At 44.2% G+C, this 23329-nt stretch overlaps 1 protein-coding gene across 2 annotated transcripts in view; it reads right to left on the bottom strand.

The window, feature by feature from the left end:
• The window catches only part of PAN2 (poly(A) specific ribonuclease subunit PAN2), an 85020-nt gene that overhangs the window by 35674 nt on the left and 26017 nt on the right, over positions 1-23329 (bottom strand). For both annotated transcript variants that reach the window (XM_040425596.1, XM_040425598.1), the window contains exons 7-13: positions 21845-22187; positions 20477-20573; positions 16095-16205; positions 10959-11078; positions 10441-10569; positions 6582-6784; positions 377-525 (exon numbers count right to left, since the gene is read on the bottom strand). In XM_040425596.1, the coding sequence (XP_040281530.1) occupies positions 377-525; positions 6582-6784; positions 10441-10569; positions 10959-11078; positions 16095-16205; positions 20477-20573; positions 21845-22187 (1152 nt within the window). The remainder of the gene's footprint in view (positions 1-376; positions 526-6581; positions 6785-10440; positions 10570-10958; positions 11079-16094; positions 16206-20476; positions 20574-21844; positions 22188-23329) is intronic.

Raw genomic sequence — 23329 nt, 5'->3', positions numbered from 1 at the left:
CCAACCGTGCTCTTATTGCGGCCCTCAATCTCCAAGGATCGGTGTGGAACAGAAGCACGGAACCACTACAGAGTTCTTCTGTGGGGTTTCTCAGTGCCTCGCACCGCAAAAAAAAAAAAAGATTTTTTTTTTTATAGAACTTTTTTTTTGGGCTGCAGACGGATTCAAGTTGAAAGGGTCTGCATCAGCCGCACGGATGCAATTTGGAGGTCTCCAATGCACAGAAAGGCCAGCACACATTCGTGTACATGAGCTGTTCTAATCTGGCTTTCATCACAAATCAGTTCTGAACAATAAAAAATTTAAATATTAAATGTACATTGTCTACAATGCTGGGAAATATTGAAGTAATGTAGTTTTAACTGCCTGAACATACCATTACTGTTAGTCTCCGGGTACGACAAGGTAAAAAGCAGAGTTGTGGATACACGCACCGTTTCTTTACCACAGCGGCACATGCTGCAGTTCTCCACCTCACATCCAAAAAGTTGACCAATCACAGAGTCTCCTGTTGACGAAAAGCAGCTGAGACAAGAGCAAATACATACGTTAGTATGAGGAGAAATGTAAGATGTAAGGTAAAATTAAAGTAGCACACACAAAAAAAAAAAAAAGAAGAAGTTTAATCTCTGACCAGTTAGCGTACTTTCACATATGCGATTTCCATTCCAGTTTTGAGATCAGTCATAGGATCTCAAGACCGGTGGAAAACACTTCAGTTTTGTCCCCATTCATTGTCAATGAGGACAAAACTGAACAAACCGCAATGGACTGCATCAGAATGCATTCCGTTCCATTCTGTGACTGGACACAAAACCAGTGCAAACTGGTTTTGTGTCCAGTTTGCGAAAGTAAACAATGGAAGTCAATGGTGCCTGGTCTGTTTTTTTTTTTTTTTTTCGGTTTGTTCACTTTTGATTTAATACAACCACATCCGAACAGAAAGTATGCAGACAGTTGTATTTAAAAATCACAAAAAATAAATGAATAAAAAAATAAGAAAGGAAATTTCATATGTGAAAGTAGCCTTAGAAAAAAGGTACATGTAAACTGTAGTGAAGGTAATTTTCTTATTGGTGACTGTATTTGTAAGTTAGAACCACCAAATATAGCAAATCAGAGGGACTGCAATATGTGCGGAAATGTATAACAAAACACCAATTCAAAAGCGCACATATGATATTACACAAAAATTTATTAGTAGAACAAAATCATACAACAAACATCACAAAATAAAATAAAAAGCAGCAATACATGAAGGTACTATGACAGTATAAGTTCACCCTGGTCATTCAAGGCCGCATTGTCACATCTACATGTGACAATGCGGCCTTGAATGACCAGGGTGAACTTATACAGTCATAGTACCTTCATGTATTGCTGCTTTTTATTTTATTTTGTGATAAATGTTTGTTGAATGATTTGGTCTACTAATAAATTTTTGTGTAATATCATGTGTGCTTTTGAATTGGTGTTTTGTATTTGTAAGTTTTAACCTCCCTTCTGATCCTCAGCTGTGTCATGTGACCAGAATTCTGATCTCCAACTGACACAGGACAGGAAGTCAGTTACTTCTCTATTCACTCATGAGACTGACACTGAGGTTCCCATAGGAATACATAGAGAAACTGACTTCCTGTACATACACAAGATGCTGTGTTATCTGGAGAGTCAAAGTGTTGGTCACAAGACACAGCTGAGGATCAGAAGGGAGGTTATAAACACATACAGTCACTGGTGAGAAGATTACCTTCACTATTTTACACTAATTTACATCATGTATCTTTCTAAAAGGTCAGAGAATTACAAATATTTGTGGGAGTTCTTTAAGCATTAAGGGGGTTCTCATCATTGACAATGAGGGCATATCGCTAGGATTTGCCCCCATTGTCTTATAGGTGTGGGTCTCACCACTGTGACCCGCACCTATATAGAGAACGGAGCGCTGCAAGGTGGTGGCTAGAGGACTCCGGTCCGGCAACCACCAAGCCGGCTCCCTATAGAAGTGAATGGGAGAGTACCCCGCTCCCATTCATATCTATGGGGCCGATGGAAATAGAGCCAGCGCTCGGCTATTTTCGCCGGCCCCATAGAAAATGAATGGAGGGCGGCTGCGTATGCGCACTTTAACTTGCGGGGCTCAGTTCTAAATATAGGTGCGGGTCTCAGCGGTGGGACCCGCACCTGTAAGACAATGGGGGCATATCCTAGCAATATGCCCCTATTGTCTACAATGAGACAACCCCTTTAAGGCATTCAGTAGTTTCATGTACATAAAGTTTAAGCATTGCAGAATGAAAAAAGTTATGCAACTTTCTAATGTGAATTGTTTCACACATCACCATTTTTAAGAACTCTGTCTCGTCAGGAAGATATATGTTCGGAGGCTGAACACCAGTTTTAACACAGTAAGAGGTCCTCTGGGCTATTAATACTGATGACCTATCCACAGGATAGGTCAAAAAAAATATCAGATTGGTGGGGGTCCAACACCTGGCACTCCCACCGATCAGCTGTATGAAGGGTAGGCATGAGCCATGGCTCACATGTGATCTTCAAAATTGTGGAACGGATGCAGAAGGAAAAATACGGTCATGTGAATGGGCCCTTAGGGTAGAGTCACACAGCGTCCACGAAGATTGCTGCAGCAAAACCACTGCAAACGGCCAAATCCATTGTGGAAATGTTTGCCACATTTCCACCCTTAATGGTTGGCACTTTGAAGCAATGCAGGGGCAGACAAGAACAGATTTCCCCTGTGCAAGGTATATGTTGCCTTTTCACACTGAACAAAAATATAAACCCTTTCGGTTTTGCTCCCATTTTGCATGAGCTGAACTCAAAGATCTGAAACATTTTCTACACACACAAAAGACCCATTACTCAAATCTTGTACACGAATCTGTCCAAATCTGTGTTAGTGAGCACTTCTCCTTTGCAGAGATAATCCATCCCACCTCACAGGTGTGGCATATCAAGGTGCTGATTAAACAGCATGGATATTGCACAGGTGTGCCTTAGACTGCCCACAATAAAAGTCCACTGAAATGTGCACAGTTTTGCCTTACTGGGATCCAGAGCATCCCAAACATGCTCAATGGGTGACATGTCCGGCAAGTATGCTGGCCATGCAAGAACTGGGATGTTTTCAGCTTCCAGGAATTGTGTACAGATCCTTGCAATATGGGACCGTGCATTATCATGCTGCAACATGAGGTGATGGTCGTGGGTGAATGGCACAACAATGGGCCTCAGGATCTCGTCAAGGTATCTCTGTGCATTTAAAATGCCATCAATAAAATGCACCTGTGTTCATTGTCCATAACATATGCCTGCCCATACCAGAACACCAACGCCACCATGGGCCACTCTATTCATAAAGTTGTCGTCAGCAAACCGCTCACCTTCACAACGCCACACACACTGTCTACCATCTGCCCTGAACAGTGAAAACCGGGACTCATCCGTGAACAGAATGCCTCTCCAATGTGCGTCGGTTACGACGATTAACTGCAGTCAGGTCCAGACCCCAATGAGGATGACGAGCATGCAGATGAGCTTCCCTGAGATGGTTTCTGACAGTTTGTGCAGAAATTCTTTGGTTATGCAAACAGATTGTTGCTGCAGCTGTCTGGGTGGCTGGTCTCAGACGATGCTGTGTAATCAAACTGCACATTTCAGAGTGGTCTTTTATTGTGGGAAGTCTAAGGCACACCTGTGCAATATTCATGCTGTCTAATCAGCACCTTGATATGACACCTGTGAGGTGGGATGGATTATCTCGGCACAGAAGTGCTCACTAACACAGATTTAGACAGATTTGTGAACAATATTTGAGAGTAATGGGTCTTTTGTGCATGTAGAAAATGTTTCAGATCTTTGAGTTCAGCTCATGCAAAATTGGAGCAAAACCGAAAGTGTTACGTTTATATTTTTGTTCAGTGTCATACAGCAGCTCAACTGACAACCTAATTGTCATGTGAAAGCAGCTCACCTGATGGAAATGCACTTGTGATGCCACAGCAGCTCACCGCAGATCTATGGCAAATGAAAGTAAAATATGCGTGCACAGGGTTTTCAAAACCCCAACCACACTTTGCAGACAAGGTCAGTGCAGCGATTAGAGCACGCTGCGGATTTCAAATCCATAGCATGTGTATTCTTGTGTTAGGTAGTCAGAATTCACCCTTTGGCCTCATGCACACGACCGTTGTGTGCATCCGTAGCCGTTGTGCCGTTTTCCGTTTTTTTTCGCGGACCCATTGACTTTCAATGGGTCCGTGGAAAAATCTGAAAATGCACCGTTTTGCAGCCGAGACCGTGATCCGTGTGACCTGTCCGTCAAAAAAAAATGTGACCTGTCCGTCAAAAAAATGTGACCTGTCCGTCAAAAAAATGTGACCTGTCCGTCAAAAAAATGTGACCTGTCCGTCAAAAAAATATGACCTGTCCGTCAAAAAAATATGACCTGTCCGTCAAAAAAATATGACCTGTCCGTCAAAAAAATATGACCTGTCCGTCAAAAAAATATGACCTGTCCGTCAAAAAAATATGACCTTTCCTATTTTGACGGACAACGGTTCACGGACCCATTCAAGTCAATGGGTCCGTGAAAGAACACGGATGCACACAAGATTAGCATCCGTGTCCGTGATCCGTGGCCGTAGGTTAGTTTTTATACAGACTGATCCGAAGATCCGTCTGCATAAAAGCTTTTTCATAGCTGAGTTTTCACTTCGTGAAAACTCAGAACCGACAGTATATTCTAACACAGAGGCTTTCCCATGGTGATGGGGACGCTTCAGGTTAGAATATACTAACAGAACTGTGTACATGACTGCCCCCTGCTGCCTGGCAGCAGGGGGCAGCCCCCCCCCCCCCCGCCCTGTAGTTAACACATTGGTGGCTGGCCCCCCCCCCCCGTAGTTAACTCATTGGTGGCCAGTGCGGCCAGCCCCCCTCCCTCCCCCTCCTAATTAAAATCTCCCCCCTATCATTGGTGGCAGCGGAGTGTACCGATCGGAGTCCCAGTTTAATCGCTGGGGCTCCGATCGGTAACCATGGCAACCAGGACGCTACTGCAGTCCCGGTTGCCATGGTTACTTAGCAATTTGTAGAACCATTACACTTACCTGAAGAGCTGCGATGTCTGCGTCCGGTCGGGAGCTCCTCCTACTGGTAAGTGACAGGTCCGGCCGGGAGCTCCTCCTACTGGTAAGTGACATGACCTGTCACTTACTAGTAGGAGGAGCTCCCGGCCGGACCTGTCACTTACCTGAAGAGCTGCGATGTCTGCGTCCGGCCGGGAGCTCCTCCTACTGGTAAGTATAATGGTTCTACAAATTGCTAAGTAACCATGGCAACCGGGACTGCAGTAGCATCCTGGTTGCCATGGTTACCGATCGGAGCCCCAGCGATTAAACTGGGACTCCGATCGGTACACTCCGCTGCCACCAGTGATAGGGGGGAGATTTTAATTACTAGGGGGAGGGAGGGGAGAAGGCCCACTGGCCACTAACGAGTTAACTACAGGGGAGGGAGGGTACCGGCCGCACTGGCCACCAATGAGTTAACTACAGGGGAGGGAGGGGGGCCGGCCGCACTGGCCACCAATGAGTTAACTACAGGGGAGGGAGGGGGGGGGGCCGGCCACACTGGCCACCAATGTGTTAACTACAGGGGGGGGGGCTGCCAGGCAGCAGGGGGCAGTCATGTACACAGTTCTTTTAGTATATTCTAACCTGAAGCGTCCCCATCACCATGGGAACGCCTCTGTGTTAGAATATACTGTCGGATTTGAGTTTCACGATGTAACTCAAATCTGACGGTATATTCTAACAGAGGCGTTCCCATGGTGATGGGGACGCTTCAAGTTAAAATATACCATCGGATTGGAGAAAACTCTGATCCGATGGTATATTAACTCCTGACTTTACATTGAAAGTCAATGGGGGACAGATCCGTTTGAAATTGCACCATATTGTGTCAACGTCAAACGGATCCGTCCCCATTGACTTGCATTGTAATTCAGGACGGATCCGTTTGGCTCCGCACGGCCAGGCGGACACCAAAACGACTTTTTTCTCATGTCCGTGGATCCTCCAAAAATCAAGGAAGACCCACGGACGAAAAAAATGGTCACGGATCACGGAAAAACGGAACCCCGTTTTGCGGACCGCAAAAAAATACGGTCGTGTGCATGAGGCCTTTTCAAGGGATAGTATGAAATCTGCAGCATAATTCCAAATTAACACTTGCAGATTTAATACTGGATTTTCCATGGAAAACATGCAACACTTCTGGACTAAATGTTGCTCAGAGTATCGGACATTTTAAGAGCCAGTAGCCAAACACTGCCTGGCGTCAGACTGTGCATCAAGTAGGCCACACCAAATAACATATGGCTTTAATTAGTTTGTATAGCCTTAATTATATATTATAGTAGGCAGGACCGTATCAGGATCCAACTGTTCATCAGATCCTTATTGAATTTTTCTAACCATTTATCATTCACAAGTGGGCGCAGTTACATATCCTCTACAGAAACCAGGAGAGAAATAGCAGAAATTACAGTTTTATACCTGGTGCTCCCAACACCTCGATAAGCTTGAGGACCTTCCAGCTCTTGTGTTTCTTGGTGAAGTTGTGTCAAAAGAAAGCGACACCAGCTCTGTATCAGGCGACCCAAATTAACCTTTCCTGTGGCCTCATCTGAATCAGCTAAAATCAGTCCCAATGCCGCTGCCTCAGGGATGGTTCGGAAAGCCCGCAAAAAGTTACTAGCCTTTAATAAAAACACAGTAAATAAAAATTCTAAGATTGTTTTACATCTGATGAGATTCTGGATATGATTAAAAGGATCGCTAAATCTAAAAAAAAGCCTAATGCCCAGATAACAGTGGAGCTTGCCATGTGGCACAGCACAGTTCCTTCACATCTGTCATGTAGCAAATTTACTGCCATTCTAATAAACATTATACCACTGCTGTGTTCTGCAGCATTACACACACTGGGGGAGATTTATCAAAACTGGTGTAAAGTAGAACTGGCTTTAGTTGCCCATACCAACCAATCAGATTCCACCTTTCATTTTTCGAAGCATCTCTGAAAAATGAAAAGGTGGAATCTGATTGGTTGCTACGGGCAACTGAGGCAGTTTTCCTCTACATCATTTTGATAAATGTCTCACCATGTAACGAGCCGAGACCAACTGTTTGGGATCTCGTTTTGCACAGTCTAGATCAGAACCTAGATTTGCCCCACTAAATATAATCAAAATTTTTCAAACCAGCACCTGTGTCTTAATACGTCTGTAATTGTATCTAATTAAAATTTTTGAATAACCGCTGAGTTACCGTATTCACTGAAAGCTATCTGTATAACTCTTCCTGCTGTTTGCTTTTTTTCTAAATTCTCCATCCCGCTCATCGAGGTGGACGCACATGCTCAGTTCGACCCTTCAACTGCCAACAGCTGCAGCAGAAAGAACAGAGGATAGATAGCAGGCCACAGAGCAAGGATGTTGCAATAGTCTACTCTAGGCAAGAGAGACTACTAGTGTTTTAGTGTAGACTGTACTAGTTGACCTAGGGTTCAGGATGAAACAATGTTTTTGCGTTGGAGGTGGCAGAAGATGGTAAGGGTTTGAAGGCCAGGGCAGAATGAAGTCCATGTCCTCTCTGTTGCAGCTCTCTCCCTGTCAGAGCTCAGGATGGAATTGAGCATGTGCATCCACCTCAACAAGGTTAACAGATAAATACATTTTATTGAATTACTCAGTTATACAAAATTTTTAATTATATGAAATTATAAAAGTTTTCACATCCAGGTGCTGGTTTGAAAACAGAATATTTTTCGTGGGACAAACCAGCTAAGTGTCATCAGCACAGAAGTGGTACTGAAAGTCATGAGTTGTCCCAAGACAAAAAGGTATGAATGGAGGAGAGTCCCAGGACAGAGCCATAGGGACAGATCGAAAGAGGCTGGGATCAGAAGGTGATGTGCAAGACACTGAACGTTCAGTTGGTGAGATAGGTAGAGATCCACGAGAGTGCCAACGCTGAGGGACAAATGTTTGACACAGTTGGCCAAAGCCTCCTGCTACAGAGGACATGTCTTTGAAGAGCACAGAGTAATAAGCTTCGGCAACTAGCAGATCCTTAGCGATTTTGTTTAGAAACTTACAGTGGAGTGATGGGGAAGGAAGCCAGATTGTAGCTGACAGGATAATTCAAAAATACATGTTCTAGGAGTTTTGATGCAACTGGGAGTACAACAATGAGACAATAGCTGCAAATAGATGACGAATCAAAGGATAGGGGCATGTTTAAAAAAAAAAGGCAAGAGGCCAATGGTTGATAGGTTGAAGAGGTGGGTTAGGGCTATGATAAGCATAGGGGTAAGGTTTGGGTCAAGAGCACAGACTGAGGCTGGATTTGGAGAGTATAGTCGTGGCCAAAAGTTTTGAGAATTACATAAATAATGGAAAAATTGGAAAAGTTGCTGCTTAAGTTTTTATAGTAGCAATTTGCATCTACTTCAGAATGTTATGAAGAGTGATCAGATGAATTGCATAGTCCTTCTTTGCCATGAAAATTAACTTAATCCCCAAAAAAACTTTCCACTGCATTTCATTGCTGTCATTAAAAGGAACTGCTGAGATCATTTCAGTAATCGTCTTGTTAACTCGGGTAAGAATGTTGACGAGCACAAGGCTGGAGATCATTATGTCAGGCTGATTGGGTTAAAATGGCAGACTTGACATGTTAAAAGGAGGGTGATGCTTGAAATCATTGTTCTTCCATTGTTAACCATGGTGACCTGCAAAGAAACGCATGCAGCCATCATTGCGTTGCATAAAAATGGCTTCACAGGCAAGGATATTGTGGCTACTAAGATTGCACCTCAATCAACAATTTATAGGATCATCAAGAACTTCAAGGAAAGAGGTTCAATTCCTGTTAAGAAGGCTTCAGGGCGTCCAAGAAAGTCCAGCAAGCCCCAGGATAGTCTCCTAAAGAGGATTCAGCTGCGGGATCGGAGTGCCACCAGTGCAGAGCTTGCTCAGGAATGGCAGCAGGCAGGTGTGAGCGCATCTGCACGCACAGTGAGGCGAAGACTTTTGGAAGATGGCCTGGTGTCAAGAAGGGCAGCAAAGAAGCCACTTCTCTCCAAAAAAACCATCAGGGACAGATTGATCTTCTGCAGAAAGTATGGTGAATGGACTGCTGAGGACTGGGGCAAAGTCATATTCTCAGATGAAGCCTCTTTCCGATTGTTTGGGGCATCTGGAAAAAGGCTTGGCCGGAGAAGAAAAGGTGAGCGCTACCATCAGTCCTGTAGCATGCCAACAGTAAAGCATCCTGAGACCATTCATGTGTGGGGTTGCTTCTCATCCAAGGGAGTGGGCTCACTCACAATTTTGCCCAAAAACACAGCCATGAAAAAAGAATGGTACCAAAACACCCTCCAACAGCAACTTCTTCCAACAATCCAACAGTTTGGTGAAGAACAATGCATTTTCCAGCACGATGGAACACCGTGCCATAAGGCAAAAGTGATAACTAAGTGGCTCGGGGACCACAACGTTGACATTTTGGGTCCATGGCCTGGAAACTCCCCAGATCTTAATCCCATTGAGAACGTGGTCAATCCTCAAGAGGCGGGTGGACAAACAAAAACCCACTAATTCTGACAAACTCCAAGAAGTGATTATGAAAGAATGGGTTGCTATCAGTCAGGAATTGGCCCAGAAGTTGATTGAGAGAATGCCCAGTCAAATTGCAGAGGTCCTGAAAAAGGTCCTGACTCTTTGCATAAATGTCATGTAATTGTCGATAAAAGCCTTTGAAACGTATGAAGTGCGTGTAATTATATTTCACTACATCACAGAAACAAAGATCTAAAAGTAGTTTAGCAGCAAACTTTGTGAAAACTAAGATTTGTGTCATTCTCAAAACTTTTGGCCACGACTGTAGGCTAGAAAGCTTTTACTTGGTGAAGTGGAAAAGCAGGCTGTGTGTGGAGAGTACAAGTAGTCGCGTAGGCCTCTGCTGAGATGAGGGGTGTGGGGCACAGATCATATGGCCTTCTGAAGGCTCCGAGGTAGGCCACAGGGCAGGGATGGCCAACCTGAGGCTCTCCAGCTGTTGCAAAACTACAACTCCCAGCATGCCTAGACTGCCTACAGCAGGGCATGGTGGGAATTGTAGCTTTACAACAGCTGGAGAGCCGCAGGTTGGCCATCCCTGCCATAGGGGGTCAGAATATGCGAACGCCATAAAAACAAAAAACATAAAACCTATGGTGGAATTTCGTTTTTTGCCACACCAGATCAGTTTCCTGGCATGTGAGTCAGATTTCAATCAGACCAACATTTCATTTACACTGATGACTTCACAGTACTGATCCTTTACCAGTTACAAGTCAAGGAACGCTTACTTGGCAAGGGTCTCCACGTGACAAATCCAGCATATGGAACAAGAATCCAAGCTCACAAGTCAGGCAGAACTCCTTCTGACAGAGGTGGTTTTGGACCAGGCACCTTACTGGTTCCAATAGGTAAAGCACCTAATAAGAAAAAGAAACCAGTTTTAAAACATGTTCCTTGGTATTGAAAAAATAGTGGGGAAAAATTCCACTTGTACATACAAACATGAAATACATGGTCTGCTTAAAGAATTTTGATAAAATTGATGTTGCAGACAGCTGAACCTGAAAATGACTGCATCTGTAGAAGACAATCCTATTTACTTGCTAAAGTATGCCGCAAATGTCATAATGAAGGTAACCTGAAGTTAGTCAACTGAATTCCTGGCTTAGAGCGCGACAAATCTCTATCATTAATGTGTCAAGCCCCAGTCTCTGGAAGTCATTGAGTGGTAATTGTACTTTATTCGCTCCACCATAATTTGGCCATTCATCTACCACCACCCACACAGGACAGGCCTCCTGCTTACCTGGATCATGCTGTTGCAGTAGGCGTTGGGTATATGCGGCTCTAGGCCAGCAAACAAGGTTTTATTGTAGTGTTTAAAGTCAAAATCTTCTAAGCCAAGCTTGGAATACTTTATAGTGACCTGTGAAAGTCAGAAAATATTTTCTTAAGCATTCTTTTCACACTCAGTGCCATCCATGAAAATGGACACCATACTACAGTGGTTCCTCGAGACACACTATTAATTGGTTCCAGGACGACCATTGTAACTTGAGTAATCGGTTCCAAAGTCCTAAAAGGTCATCCAAGATGAGAGAAAAATAAGCAGATAACTAAGACAGATAAAACAAGTCCTTACATATACCAGCCAGGAATAGCTGATAACTAACTAGCTGTAACATTTCTGACCCATCACAGGTTGAAACCAGACTCCACATACAATGCCTCAGACTCAACCAATCAAAGCCACTTCTCAGGTAAAATAACTATTAGTTGCTAGTTAGCAGCTATTCCTGACTGTTATATGTAAGGACCTGTTTTATCTGTCTTAGTTATCTGCTTATTTTTCTTAAATCTTCATTTTCTCTCATCTTGAATGACCTTGGAATAGATTACTCAAGTTACAATGGTCTCCCTGGAACAAATTAATATTGTATCTTGAGGGACCACTGTACACAAAATGAATATTTTACAATTGATATCATCCAATATTGGACAACAATCAAGTATTTCCAAAGTTTTCTATGTGTTTACAAGGCCCAGAACATATCTAAACAATCAGGAACTAAAAACCTGTCAAATCATTTAGGCTTTGTCTACATATTACAGGCTTGCCAAGAATTTTCACAAAACACATTTATCAAGACCAGCGTTCCCACATGCCAGTCTTCATCCCTATGCACTGGAGTGAGATGAGCCTAGTTTATTAAGAGGCAAATGTCTCAATAAATTAAGCGCATTTTGCTCCTCTGTGTGCCAACTGTGCTAGAGGCTGGCGTAGACTTAAAATATAACAGACGCCAATATCTGGAGTAAGTTATATTAAAATAAAGTCTGCAGTAGCCCACCCTTTTTGCCAATTTGGAAGTGTCAAGAAGCTCAAAAAGTTGCAAGTTATGGAGCAAGTGCACCATAATTAGTGACTTTACGCTACAATAATGGAGTATACACTTTAGTAAATGCCCCATAAAAACAGACATGTGCACACAGTCTTAAGCCACTTTCACAAGTGTGTACATTGGTCAGTACAGGAGGGGATCCAAAACACGAAAGAGGTGAAATATTTATTACACTTGGTTTCCGTACTATTCTTGGTTATGGCTCAAAGGGCTTATCCAGGAATGGATATTGATGACACATCCTCAGGATAGGTCATAATTATCACATACCCCAGTCGATCAGCTGTTTCAGGGACCCGCCGCACTTGCCAAAGCTCTGGTAAGCGCAGCTGGCACCCAGCATCTCCCCAAGCACAGCGCTGTACATAGTATAGCGGCTGTGCTTGGTCTTGCAAGTCAGCACCATTGAGTTGGAAGGGACTGAGAAGCAACTAGACCATGTGACCGATTTACGGTGACATCACATGGCCTAGGAAGAGACCGCAGCACTCATGGAGCGCTGGCCTCTCCTAATAGCTGATCAGCAGGGGTCCCGGGAGTCAGAACCGCACCATTCTGATACTGAGGACCCATCCTGAGGATAGGTCATCAATATTATTTCTAGGATTACCCGTTTAAATGGACTGATAAGACACTGACCAAAATGCAGAAGTGTGAAAGTGGCCTGGAAACCCTACAACTTTGGTACCACAGATGTACTGGGTTTTGTTCACAATCAACATAATTTAGAGTTCCCGTCAGCTCTCCTGACATGTCTTTTACCAAGTATTTTGCAGCTAGCTTACCATCTGGATCCTTGTACCATTGATCTGTTATTCCTCCTGGTAATGTATAAATAAATGGATACCCTTTCATTAATAGGATGTGACAATCCAAATCAGGGCTAGTGTAGCACTGTAAGGACATCTCAAGAAGGAAAATGGTCCAGTTGTAAATTTTTTGTACATTTCCAAGATGGAATAACAGAGGGCTAATATATTGCAGAGTTCTAAGGAAACCACAGCATGGAATAATTGTGGAGCTTGCTGGTCTGTTTCTACTAAAAACAATCTACCATTTTGCAGCTACAACTCCTAAGCAGCCCTATGTATCGCCATGATTCTGAACTGCACACAAACCCTGGACTAAAGCTGCATTTTTGGTTGGTTAGATTTGGTAGGTAAGCATAAAACAGAGGACATGGAACGGAGTATGACTTCATGGTTAGACTAGATCAAATAGACAAAACCCTGAAGTAATATAAAGAAATAGGTTTCGTACCCTTTAAGACCTGCAAAATTGATGCCTGCTTTTTTATTTGATAGGTTTATTAGCAGCCACTATGGAGAATCTGTTTACAAGTAACAATTAAAGTTGAAAAATATATCACCAACAGGTTCCTAGTTAATTCACAAAATGTATTTTATTTTCTAGGAAGTCATTTATAAAGCTTACATGATATTAAAAGGGACACTGACAGGCCCAATAAGCATAATTATCTATATATATGCATGCACAGGTTTTCTAATGTGTATTAAAAACATAAGTATAACCCCTGTCCACCTTATAAATACAGCAAACTCATGTTTTACAACCTGAGGTCTTCTTTCTGCCCAAGGGGCGGCGTTTCAGCTTCACTTCTGCCCAGCCGGCCGCGCCCCAACCGCCGTTTTGAAGCGCCGCCCAGCTCATCAATATTCACTTCGCTGGGCGGCTTCTGCTGTCCCCGACGTTCCGAGATCCCGCGCATGCCCAATAGAAAGCTATGGGCATCGGACTCACTTTCAGCTTCTGCACATGCGCCCGACACCCTCACTCGCCGGGATCACATCGCGCCTAGGGCTGCAGTAAACGATTATTTTAGTAATCGAGTATTCTATCGATTTTTTACGATTAATCGAGTAATCTAATAAGAAAAAAATAATACTGTTTTCCTTTATAAAAACTCAAACGCCCTGCCATTAGCCCCCAACACCCTTTGTTCCCCACTGTGCGATCAGCCCAAGGGCAGCACCTCTGCCCCCTTGTGCCATCAGCACCTCTGCCCCCTTGTGCCATCAGCACCTCTGCCCCCTTGTGCCATCAGCACCTCTGCCCCCTTGTGCCATCAGCACCTCTGCCCCCTTGTGCCATCAGCACCTCTGCCCCCTTGTGCCATCAGCACCTCTGCCCCCTTGTGCCATCAGCACCTCTGCCCCCTTGTGCCATCAGCACCTCTGCCCCCTTGTGCCATCAGCACCTCTGCCCCCTTGTGCCATCAGCACCTCTGCCCCCTTGTGCCATCAGCACCTCTGCCCCCTTGTGCCATCAGCACCTCTGCCCCCTTGTGCCATCAGCACCTCTGCCCCCTTGTGCCATCAGCACCTCTGCCCCCTTGTGCCATCAGCACCTCTGCCCCCATTGTGCCATCAGCACCTCTGCCCCCATTGTGCCATCAGCACCTCTGCCCCCATTGTGCCATCAGCAGCTCTGCCCCCATTGTGCCATCAGCTCTGCCCCCATTGTGCCATCAGCTCTGCCCCCATTGTGCCATCAGCTCTGCCCCCATTGTGCCATCAGCTCTGTTGCCATGCTCCTCCTGACACCCGTAGTGCACAGCGTCACTGGTTTCTATGACGCTGTGCACTCCAGGCGCCTGGCCTTAGTTGCGCCCCCACCCCCTCGGTTTCATCCACTTACCTTTCCAGCAGGGGCGCTGCCGACACTCAATCGTTCTGCGCTGCTCCTGACGTCACACAGTGCGTCGGGTCACGGCGTGCGTACGTCAGGAGGTCAGAGCAGCGCGGGACCATGGACGTACTGTAGTGTCCGGAGGCCGCCTGCTGGAAAGGTAAGTATTCCAAGCGCCGCAGGAGACCACGGAGCGGGAGTAATAGCAAGCACTTCACTCCCGATCCGTGGTCACATGACACAAACGAATCTTCGATGCAAAAAATTTGCATCGAGGATTTTTTTGTGTCATAGAAACATAGAATGTGTCGGCAGATAAGAACCATTTGGCCCATCTAGTCTGCCCAATATACTGAATACTATGGATAGCCCCCGGCCCTATCTTATATGAAGGATGGCCTTATGCCTAGCCCATGCATGCTTAAACCCCTTCACTGTATTTGCAGCTACCACTTCTGCAGGAAGGCTATTCCATGCATCCACTACTCTCTCAGTAAAGTAATACTTCCTGATATTACTTTTAAACCTTTGCCCCTCTAATTTAAAACTGTGTCCTCTTGTGGTAGTTTTTCTTCTTTTAAATATGCTCTCTTCCTTTACCGAGTTGATTCCCTTTATGTATTTAAAAGTTTCTATCATATCCCCTCTGTCTCTTCTTTCTTCCAAGCTATACATATTGAGGTCCTTTAACCTTTCCTGGTAAGTTTTATCCTGCAATCCATGTACTAGTTTAGTAGCTCTTCTCTGAACTCTCTCTAGAGTATCTATATCCTTCTGGAGATATGGCCTCCAGTACTGCGCACAATACTCCAAGTGAGGTCTCACCAGTGTTCTGTACAGCGGCATAAGCACTTCACTCTTTCTACTGCTTATACCTCTCCCTATACATCCAAGCATTCTGCTGGCATTTCGTGCTGCTCTATTACATTGTCTTCCCACCTTTAAGTGTCGAATTACTCGATTTAATCGAGTAATCGTTTCAGCCCTAATCGCGCCTGCGTCCCCTCTGCTTCTTTGAGGCTGCTTCAGCCTCTCCTTTCTGCGCCGGGCACAATTGGCCAGCACACAGAAGCCGCCCAGCGAAGTGAATATTGATGAGCTGGGCAAAGCTTCAAAACGGCGGTTGGGGGGCCGCTGGCTGGGCAGAAGTGAAGCTGAAACGCTGCCCCTTGGGCAGAAAGAGCGATTACATCAGGTTATAAAACAGGAGTTTGCTGTATTTATAAAGGTGGACAGGGGTTATACTTATGTTTTTAATACACATTAGAAAACCTGTATATATATATATATATATATATATATACACATACATACATACACACATACTTATTGGGCCTGTCAGTATCCCTTTAAGATAACGACAGACAACATAGAAGAGAAAACTATACAACCTTCCTGAACTTTTTGGGCACCATATAGAGATGGGGTTCTTCCTCTCTTCCTATTGGAGATTCTGGAACTTGGTTAAAATTGTCAAAATCATTTTCCAATTGATATGGCACCTAGGAAGGAAACACCACATGTGACATTTACAGATTGTACCCTGTCAGAAATGACAGCAACAATTAAAAGGGGTTTTTCAGAAACCTAAAATTTCACCCTCTTCCTAAATGCACAAGGAGGGTCCATTCACACCTCCGTAAGTTTTTCGCGGATCAGCAAAACACGGACACCGGCAATGTGCATTCTACAATTTGCAGACCGCACATCGCCGGCACTATAATAGAAAATGCCTAATCTTGTCCGCAATTGCGGACAAGAATAGGACATATTCTATTTTTTTTGCGGATGCGGCAGTGCGGAATCCGCAAATGCAGACAGCACATTCCGGCCCCATTGAAAATAAATAGGTCTGCACCTGTTTTCGCAAAACTGCGGAACGGATGCGGACCCATTTTGTGAACGTGTGAATGGACCCTAAAAAGGGAGTCGGTCACCAACCAGGTCAATTTGCAACAGTTTGGATGGCAGTGTAGTTTTTTTTTACAAATATACCTTTATATGCTGATGCATCTTTTCCAGCCCCTGAAAACCCCCTAAGAAAGCTTATAAATATGCTATTTAGGCGAAGAGCCCAAGTGGTGCTGAAACCCAGCCATGCCCATTAGAATGGAGCCCTGCTCTTCCCGTTTTCTTTCCACCTGGCAGCCTTGGCTATGTCATCATGAGTCTGCTTGAAATATCGCAAAGGTGTCTGTGCCATCTGTTAGCTGCTTCAGGCAGCAGCTTCAATAAATAAACTGCACATGATCTAGCAGTAGTCAGTTCTGTTACTGAAGCTGCTGTCCAAAGCAGGCAACAGACAGCACAGGCGCACAGACAAAGGATATGTGCTCCTGCGCAACATTTCCTCTGGACTTATGACGACATTGCCAAAGCTAGGAGGTGGAGAGAAGGGGAGGAGTAGGGCTCTGTTCTGATGGCCACAGGTGGGCTCCAGCTCCGATTACAGATCCTTAGTATATTTATAAAAACACGTTTTTTCGGCGGACTAGGAAAGATTATCACGTAAAAACTTATTTGTGCAAAAGACTACAGCAGAGCTACACTGCCATCTAAACAGTTACAAGGAGTCCTGGTTGGTGACAGACTCCCTTTAAAGGGGTTCTCCGTGAATTTAGAAAATGAAAATACTTAAATATTACTTTATTGTAAATATATTGCCATATACCTTTCATTATTTATAATTGCTCCCTAAACAAAATGGGCTATCATTAGGATAAAAAATGTCTGCCATCCTATTAATATACACAAAACCTGTCCTAATCATACAGGAGGACATGTTACTTCCGAGCACTGAGATAAAGAGCTGCTTCATCCTCCTCTTCTACTTGTCAGGGGTTATGATCCTGAATACACATTATAAGTACCTTAACTGAAACTCTGTAGTAATTGAGTTCATGAGGAGACATGAAGTACAGAGGATGGACAGGACAGACTGTGGTAATGGAGATTGCATACAAGTGCTGCTGCACTTATCCACATCACCCCCACCCTCCTCTGTATTTCATGCCTCCTCATGAACTCCATTTCTACAGAGATTTAGCTAAAGATCATATTAAACTGAATTCAGGATCATAGAAGATGAGGCAGCTCTTTAGCGCACTGCTCTGAAGTAACTTGTCCTGCTGTGTAGGGTTACTTTTGTACCGGTATCGATTCGATACCGGGATTTGCCATTTACAGATATTAGGCTGCGCAGCCTAGTATCAGAACATGAATTTTCAAGGGTCATGCGACCAGAGCGTGGCTTGAATCACCTACTGACTGGCTTTTAATTTTTATTACATAAAACTTATATCTTTATTGTTTCTGTTTAAAAGTTAACACTCTAATTTAAGATTAAAACTCCTCAGATTGAGCGGTGAGACTGGTGTATAATTTTGTATACCTCTTCTCAGTATACACCACTGGGTGGAATAGCTCCTGATATCGTTCTCAGGGCTTGCCCAAATTCCTGTATCTTCACAGCAACTTTATATTTAGTTGCCTGTGAGTCTCTGCTATGGAGGCTCACTGCGCTCAGTCTGACACTAAAATGTAAATGCTCCCGCTTCCCTACATGTTTCGCCGAACCTTCGGCATCCTCAGGGGATATGCAGGTTTGACGCTCTGGTCGCATGACCCTTGAAAATTCCTGTTATATTTAAACAGCGTAGCCACCTCCTGTAGGACCCATATAGTCTGTTGCATACATAGTATCAGAACATAGCACGCGCGGCTCTCAGTGCACGCCATGTTCCCTCCGCAATTGCGGACAAGAATAAGCATTTTCTATTAAGTGCCAGCGATGTGCGGTCCACAAAATGCGGAACGCACATTGCCGGTGTCAGTGTTATGCCTATCCGCAAAACACACACGGATGTGTGAATGGACCCTAACACCGTGCTGTTGTAGAGTCTGTGCAGCTAATTCACACAGCTGGCTGTGCTTCTGACAGATCCAGCACACTCCTCCCAGCCATGATATCGCTGTCTGCTCTGCAGCTCCATTCTCACTATGGAAGAGGAGGAAAAGCATCCAAGTTTTCAGGGTACAGATAAGCAGGACACATTCTTCAGCATCAGTGTCTTAAGCACAAGGGGGAAGGGGATCCCTCATGGGCTAGAGAAGAGGAAAACCGTACAGGAATGAACTGTTGACCCATGAGATCTAGTGAAGGCAGCAGCACCATGGTCACATCCATCATATATTACAAGCCTACATGAGAAAGTATGAAACGAGAAGCAGGCCGAAAACTGTGTATCAGAGGGTGTGCAAATGTTAAGGTATGAAGATACGGTAATTAACAATATATGTGACTATCATTCTTTCAAAGTCATAGATGTCCATAGCTTTCAAAGTCATTAATTCAGTATTGGCGAACAAGCCTCTATTAGGTGTATTCGAACCATACCTTTGGGAGTAGGGTTGTTGCGATACCAAAATTTTGATTCGGTTTCGATACCATGAAAAAAGTATTGTGATACTAGATACCATGCGAAAAAAATAAAATACCAAAAAGAGCCGCGTGCATTCCGCATTTTATGGAACGTCCGGCCCATAATCGAACAGTCCTATTTTTTAAGAGGGGGGGGGGGGGGCGGGGAGAGACAAGGTGACTAAAAAACATAAGGGGAAATCTTTTTTTTTTTTTTCTGTTACAGTGTTCACCGCATAGGAGATTTTTTTTATATTTTAATAGTTTGGACTTTTCGGACGTGGCAATATGTTTATTTATTTATTATGTTAAATTGGGAAAAGGGGGCAATTTATACTTAATATTTCGGTGTGTTTTTTTTTGTTTTTTTTACTATTTACATAACTATTTTTCCCCTTAAAGGCTAGAACCTGGGATCTTTTAATCCCTTATCCTATTCATCCTGATAGATCTCTATTAGGGTGAATAGGACCTCACACTCTCCCTGCTGCCCTGTGCTTTCTGCACACAGCAACAGAGAGATCACCATGGCAGCCAGGGCTTCAGTAGCGCCCTGGCTGCCATGGTAACCGATCGGAGCCCCAGGATTACATTGCTGGGGCTCCGACCAAAACTGCCCACTGTACCACCAATGAAGAGGAGGGGGGGGGGGGGGGGGGGGAACCTGTGGCCACTGCGCCACTAATGATAAATAACGTCTAATACAATTACAGGAGGCGGGTGCGGCGGCAGAATCACATAGCCTGCACCCACCCGGGCGCTGCAATCCGCGGCAGTTAACCCCTCAGGTGTGGCACCCAACGGCCTGTCAGTTCGGGTGCAGGCTGTGCGATTCTAACGCCGCATCCGCCTTCTGTATTAGATGTAAATTTTCAAAGGTGGCGCAGTGCGCCCGCCCCTCCCTCTCATTGGCAGCGGCGGCACAGGGGGAGGGAGAGACTCTTTCTCCCCTGTGCTGCTGAGGGAACATGGCGCGCGCCGACAGCAGTGCGCTCCATGTTCTCTGATACTGGGCTGCGCAGTAGCGCAGCCTAGTATCGAGAAAAGGCAAATCCCGGTACCGAACCGATACAAAAGTATCGATTGGGAATTGATATTTTGATACCCGCAACAACCCTATTTGGGAGTTAGCATGGTTGAGCTAATCTAGCAAATCCAATGCCCTGAGTCCATCAACAATACAGGCTGCAATTTACTGCATTTAGTATTCATAGAAACATAGGAGATTGATAGCACCACATGGCCCATATAGAGTGCCCTCATATTTCCATTTTATGATGGATATACAGTATGTATCACAGGCATGTCTATGGAGGATTTTCATTAATAAAATACAAAAAAAAAAAAACAGACCTGATTCCTAAGCTTTGTTCTAGGATTGGGAGAGTAGCCAATAAAGCCAACTTGTTTCATGGTCCGCAGTATCTCTGGATCTACAGGAGGAGCACGGCTGAAAGAGAGGCTTGTAAGTACAGGGTAAGGAACAACACAGATAGTTTATTACATTAGCAGCAAATAAGTTGAAAGTTTATTAAACACCAAAACGCAGTTTTTCTTTTGTTAATCTGAGGCTCAGTCCCCAAGTTATGATACTATTTCTTAAAGGGAAGGGGGGGGGGGGCTGTCAGCAGATTTGCACCTATGATCTGTTGCATGTGCACTTGGCATTGCCGAGAAAAATGATGCCAAGTAGAGAGTGTGAGGTAGTTGCAGAGATAGCTGAGCTACTAGGTGAGACTACAATGTCCCCGTTGCTCCTAGAGGCTCATCTGCATATATTAAAACATCATTTTTCTCAGTAATGCAGGCACATCCGAACATGGGAGCAACACAGATGTCAAGTGAACATGCAACAGGTCAGCCAGTTACATAGGTACAAATCTGATGACAGATGTCCTTTAATATGCAAATTAGGACTTTGCTGCAATAAGGGTGTTACTGTTGCTCTTGGTGCACCCAAGCTCTACTCATTTCTGTGGCCCGCCTCTCCCTCGCTGATTTCATTGACAGGACCAGGTAGTGAAAGCAGCCAGGGAGGGTCTGGCAACAGAAATGAGTAGAGCTTGGGTGCAAAAAGAGCAACGGTGATACCCTCATTACACCAAAGGCATAACTAGCATATTACAGAAAAACAGTATCATAATTTGGATCAGAGCCTCGCAGCAACAAAAAAAACTGCGTTTTAATCAGGTGAACCACAGCTATGTCTATGCAAACAATTGAACAGGTAGGTCGAAAGATTCCTTTTAACTACCGCCATCCAAAGATATTAAGGAAAATTGTTAAGATTTTTTTCTTGCTTGATAAAATACATGCTATTTACCACCACCATCATCTGAAGAAATAAAATAAGGCAAGCATATTTCCCATCAAAACTCTTAAGTTCCCATCCCTTAGGCCCCTTGCAGACGAACGTGTGTCACGCTGCAAGTCTGCAGCGCAGCTCCCGGCCTTACCTCCCAAGCACTGACGGGGTCAAATAGCATTATGATTTATGATGCTATGTAACCATTACAGTTCTGGAATGTATTGGATAACACTGGCAGCATTATGTCAGTGTCATCTAATACATACTGTAAGGGTTAAATAGCATCATAAATCATTATAATGCTATGTGACCCAGTCAGTGCTGGGAGGTCAGGCCGGGAGCTGCGCTGCAGACTCACAGCGTGACACTTGTCTGCAAGGGGCCTTACCAGGGTAGTAATTAACTGTAAGTACCGAGGAGCAGGCATAGAATTAGCAGAGGGCCAATCTGAGAGCAAAGTTTCATTTGGCAGTGGTACAGGGATAAGAGAAAGAGGCATAAGGTCCTGATTCCAGTCCAGATGAGGCAAGCTGTCCACCATGCAGGGCAATGCAAACTCAGTGTCGCGAGGGTATGTGTTAAACGTTGCTTCTGGAGTGTCTGCCCATAGGTGTACGCATCCATCAGAGTCTCCAAATGCCAAAACTTGTTTGCTAGCAGACACATCAAAAGACATTATGAGCTGGCTTACAGTGCTGACATGGAATATGTCTGCAGGACTAGCCAGACCAGTGGGTTCACAGAACTGACACTGACCTGTAAACGATAGAAGAGGAAGCAAAATGGTTAACATGTTCGTCAAGTATCAGGAGGTCAGCAACTTACAATTAACATACTCATAAGCAATCCAAATATAAAACACTTTCCATGAAAAACATTAGAAACAGACCATGAAAAGGGGTAAATAAAAAATGTTACTGTGTTTTACAATGGAAGTAAGAAATGCTCCTACCAGGAATCACTTACTTGATCCAATGATAGCAGCCACAAGAGAGGATCTGCATCCCAGGGACAGAAAACCTGGTTAAAAGTTCTCCGGGATTTTGATCTTGATGGTTTGTCTTTCTGCTGTTCAGCTCAGACACCATGTTTAATGTGACAGGTTCCCTTTAATACTCTGGCTATGACTAGGTTCACGCAGAGCATTTTAGATTCCTCACCAAAAATACTTGACAAAAACACCTGCAGACGTTCCCCATTGCTTTAAGTGGGGAATCTGCATGTTAATCCACACAGCATCGTTTTTCTTTTTTCACATGAGGATTTAAAACCCCACAAAAAAAAAAAAAAAAAACATCATGTCCATTCTTGATATGCAGAATCCGCATCCAGAATTCTACTGAAAAATGCCTGGAATGAAAGCGCTTGCCAGAACTGCAAGCAAACCTCGTTAAACACATCAGGAAAAAAAACTAATATGGATTCCGCATCAGGTTATTCTCCTTGCCCAAAATACTTAGTGTGAACGTAGCCTATCACTGCAAGGAGGGGAAATAGTATAGATCAGATCCAAGTGGCAATTGTAAGAGACCACTTCATCTCCATCAGGTCCGTTTTCTTCTTTCTAAAGAGTAAAATCTTTGTTTGCCCAAATGGAAAAGATCTGAGGAGTTCCCCTATTCCCCTATGGGGGTTACCATCCTGATAAGTGTTACCATTTAAACACCATTGAAGTAATGGAGACAAGTAATCTGCAACTACCGTAGGTTCTTACTCTTTTTAATGGGGTTGTCCTCTACCAAAAGATTATACTCACCACCTAATCGAGTCGGAACTACTGAACAAATCTCAGGAATTCCTTACAACATGATGCTGCAGACCTACGGACAACGCTAGTTACTTTACGCTGTTCAGACCAGCCGAGATCCCTTTCAACTTGCCATGCCATGGTGAAAAAG

Source organism: Bufo bufo, chromosome 3 (assembly GCF_905171765.1).
Source record: "Bufo bufo chromosome 3, aBufBuf1.1, whole genome shotgun sequence".
Classification (NCBI taxonomy): domain Eukaryota; kingdom Metazoa; phylum Chordata; class Amphibia; order Anura; family Bufonidae; genus Bufo; species Bufo bufo.
This window is presented reverse-complemented; position numbering and strand designations above follow the sequence as displayed.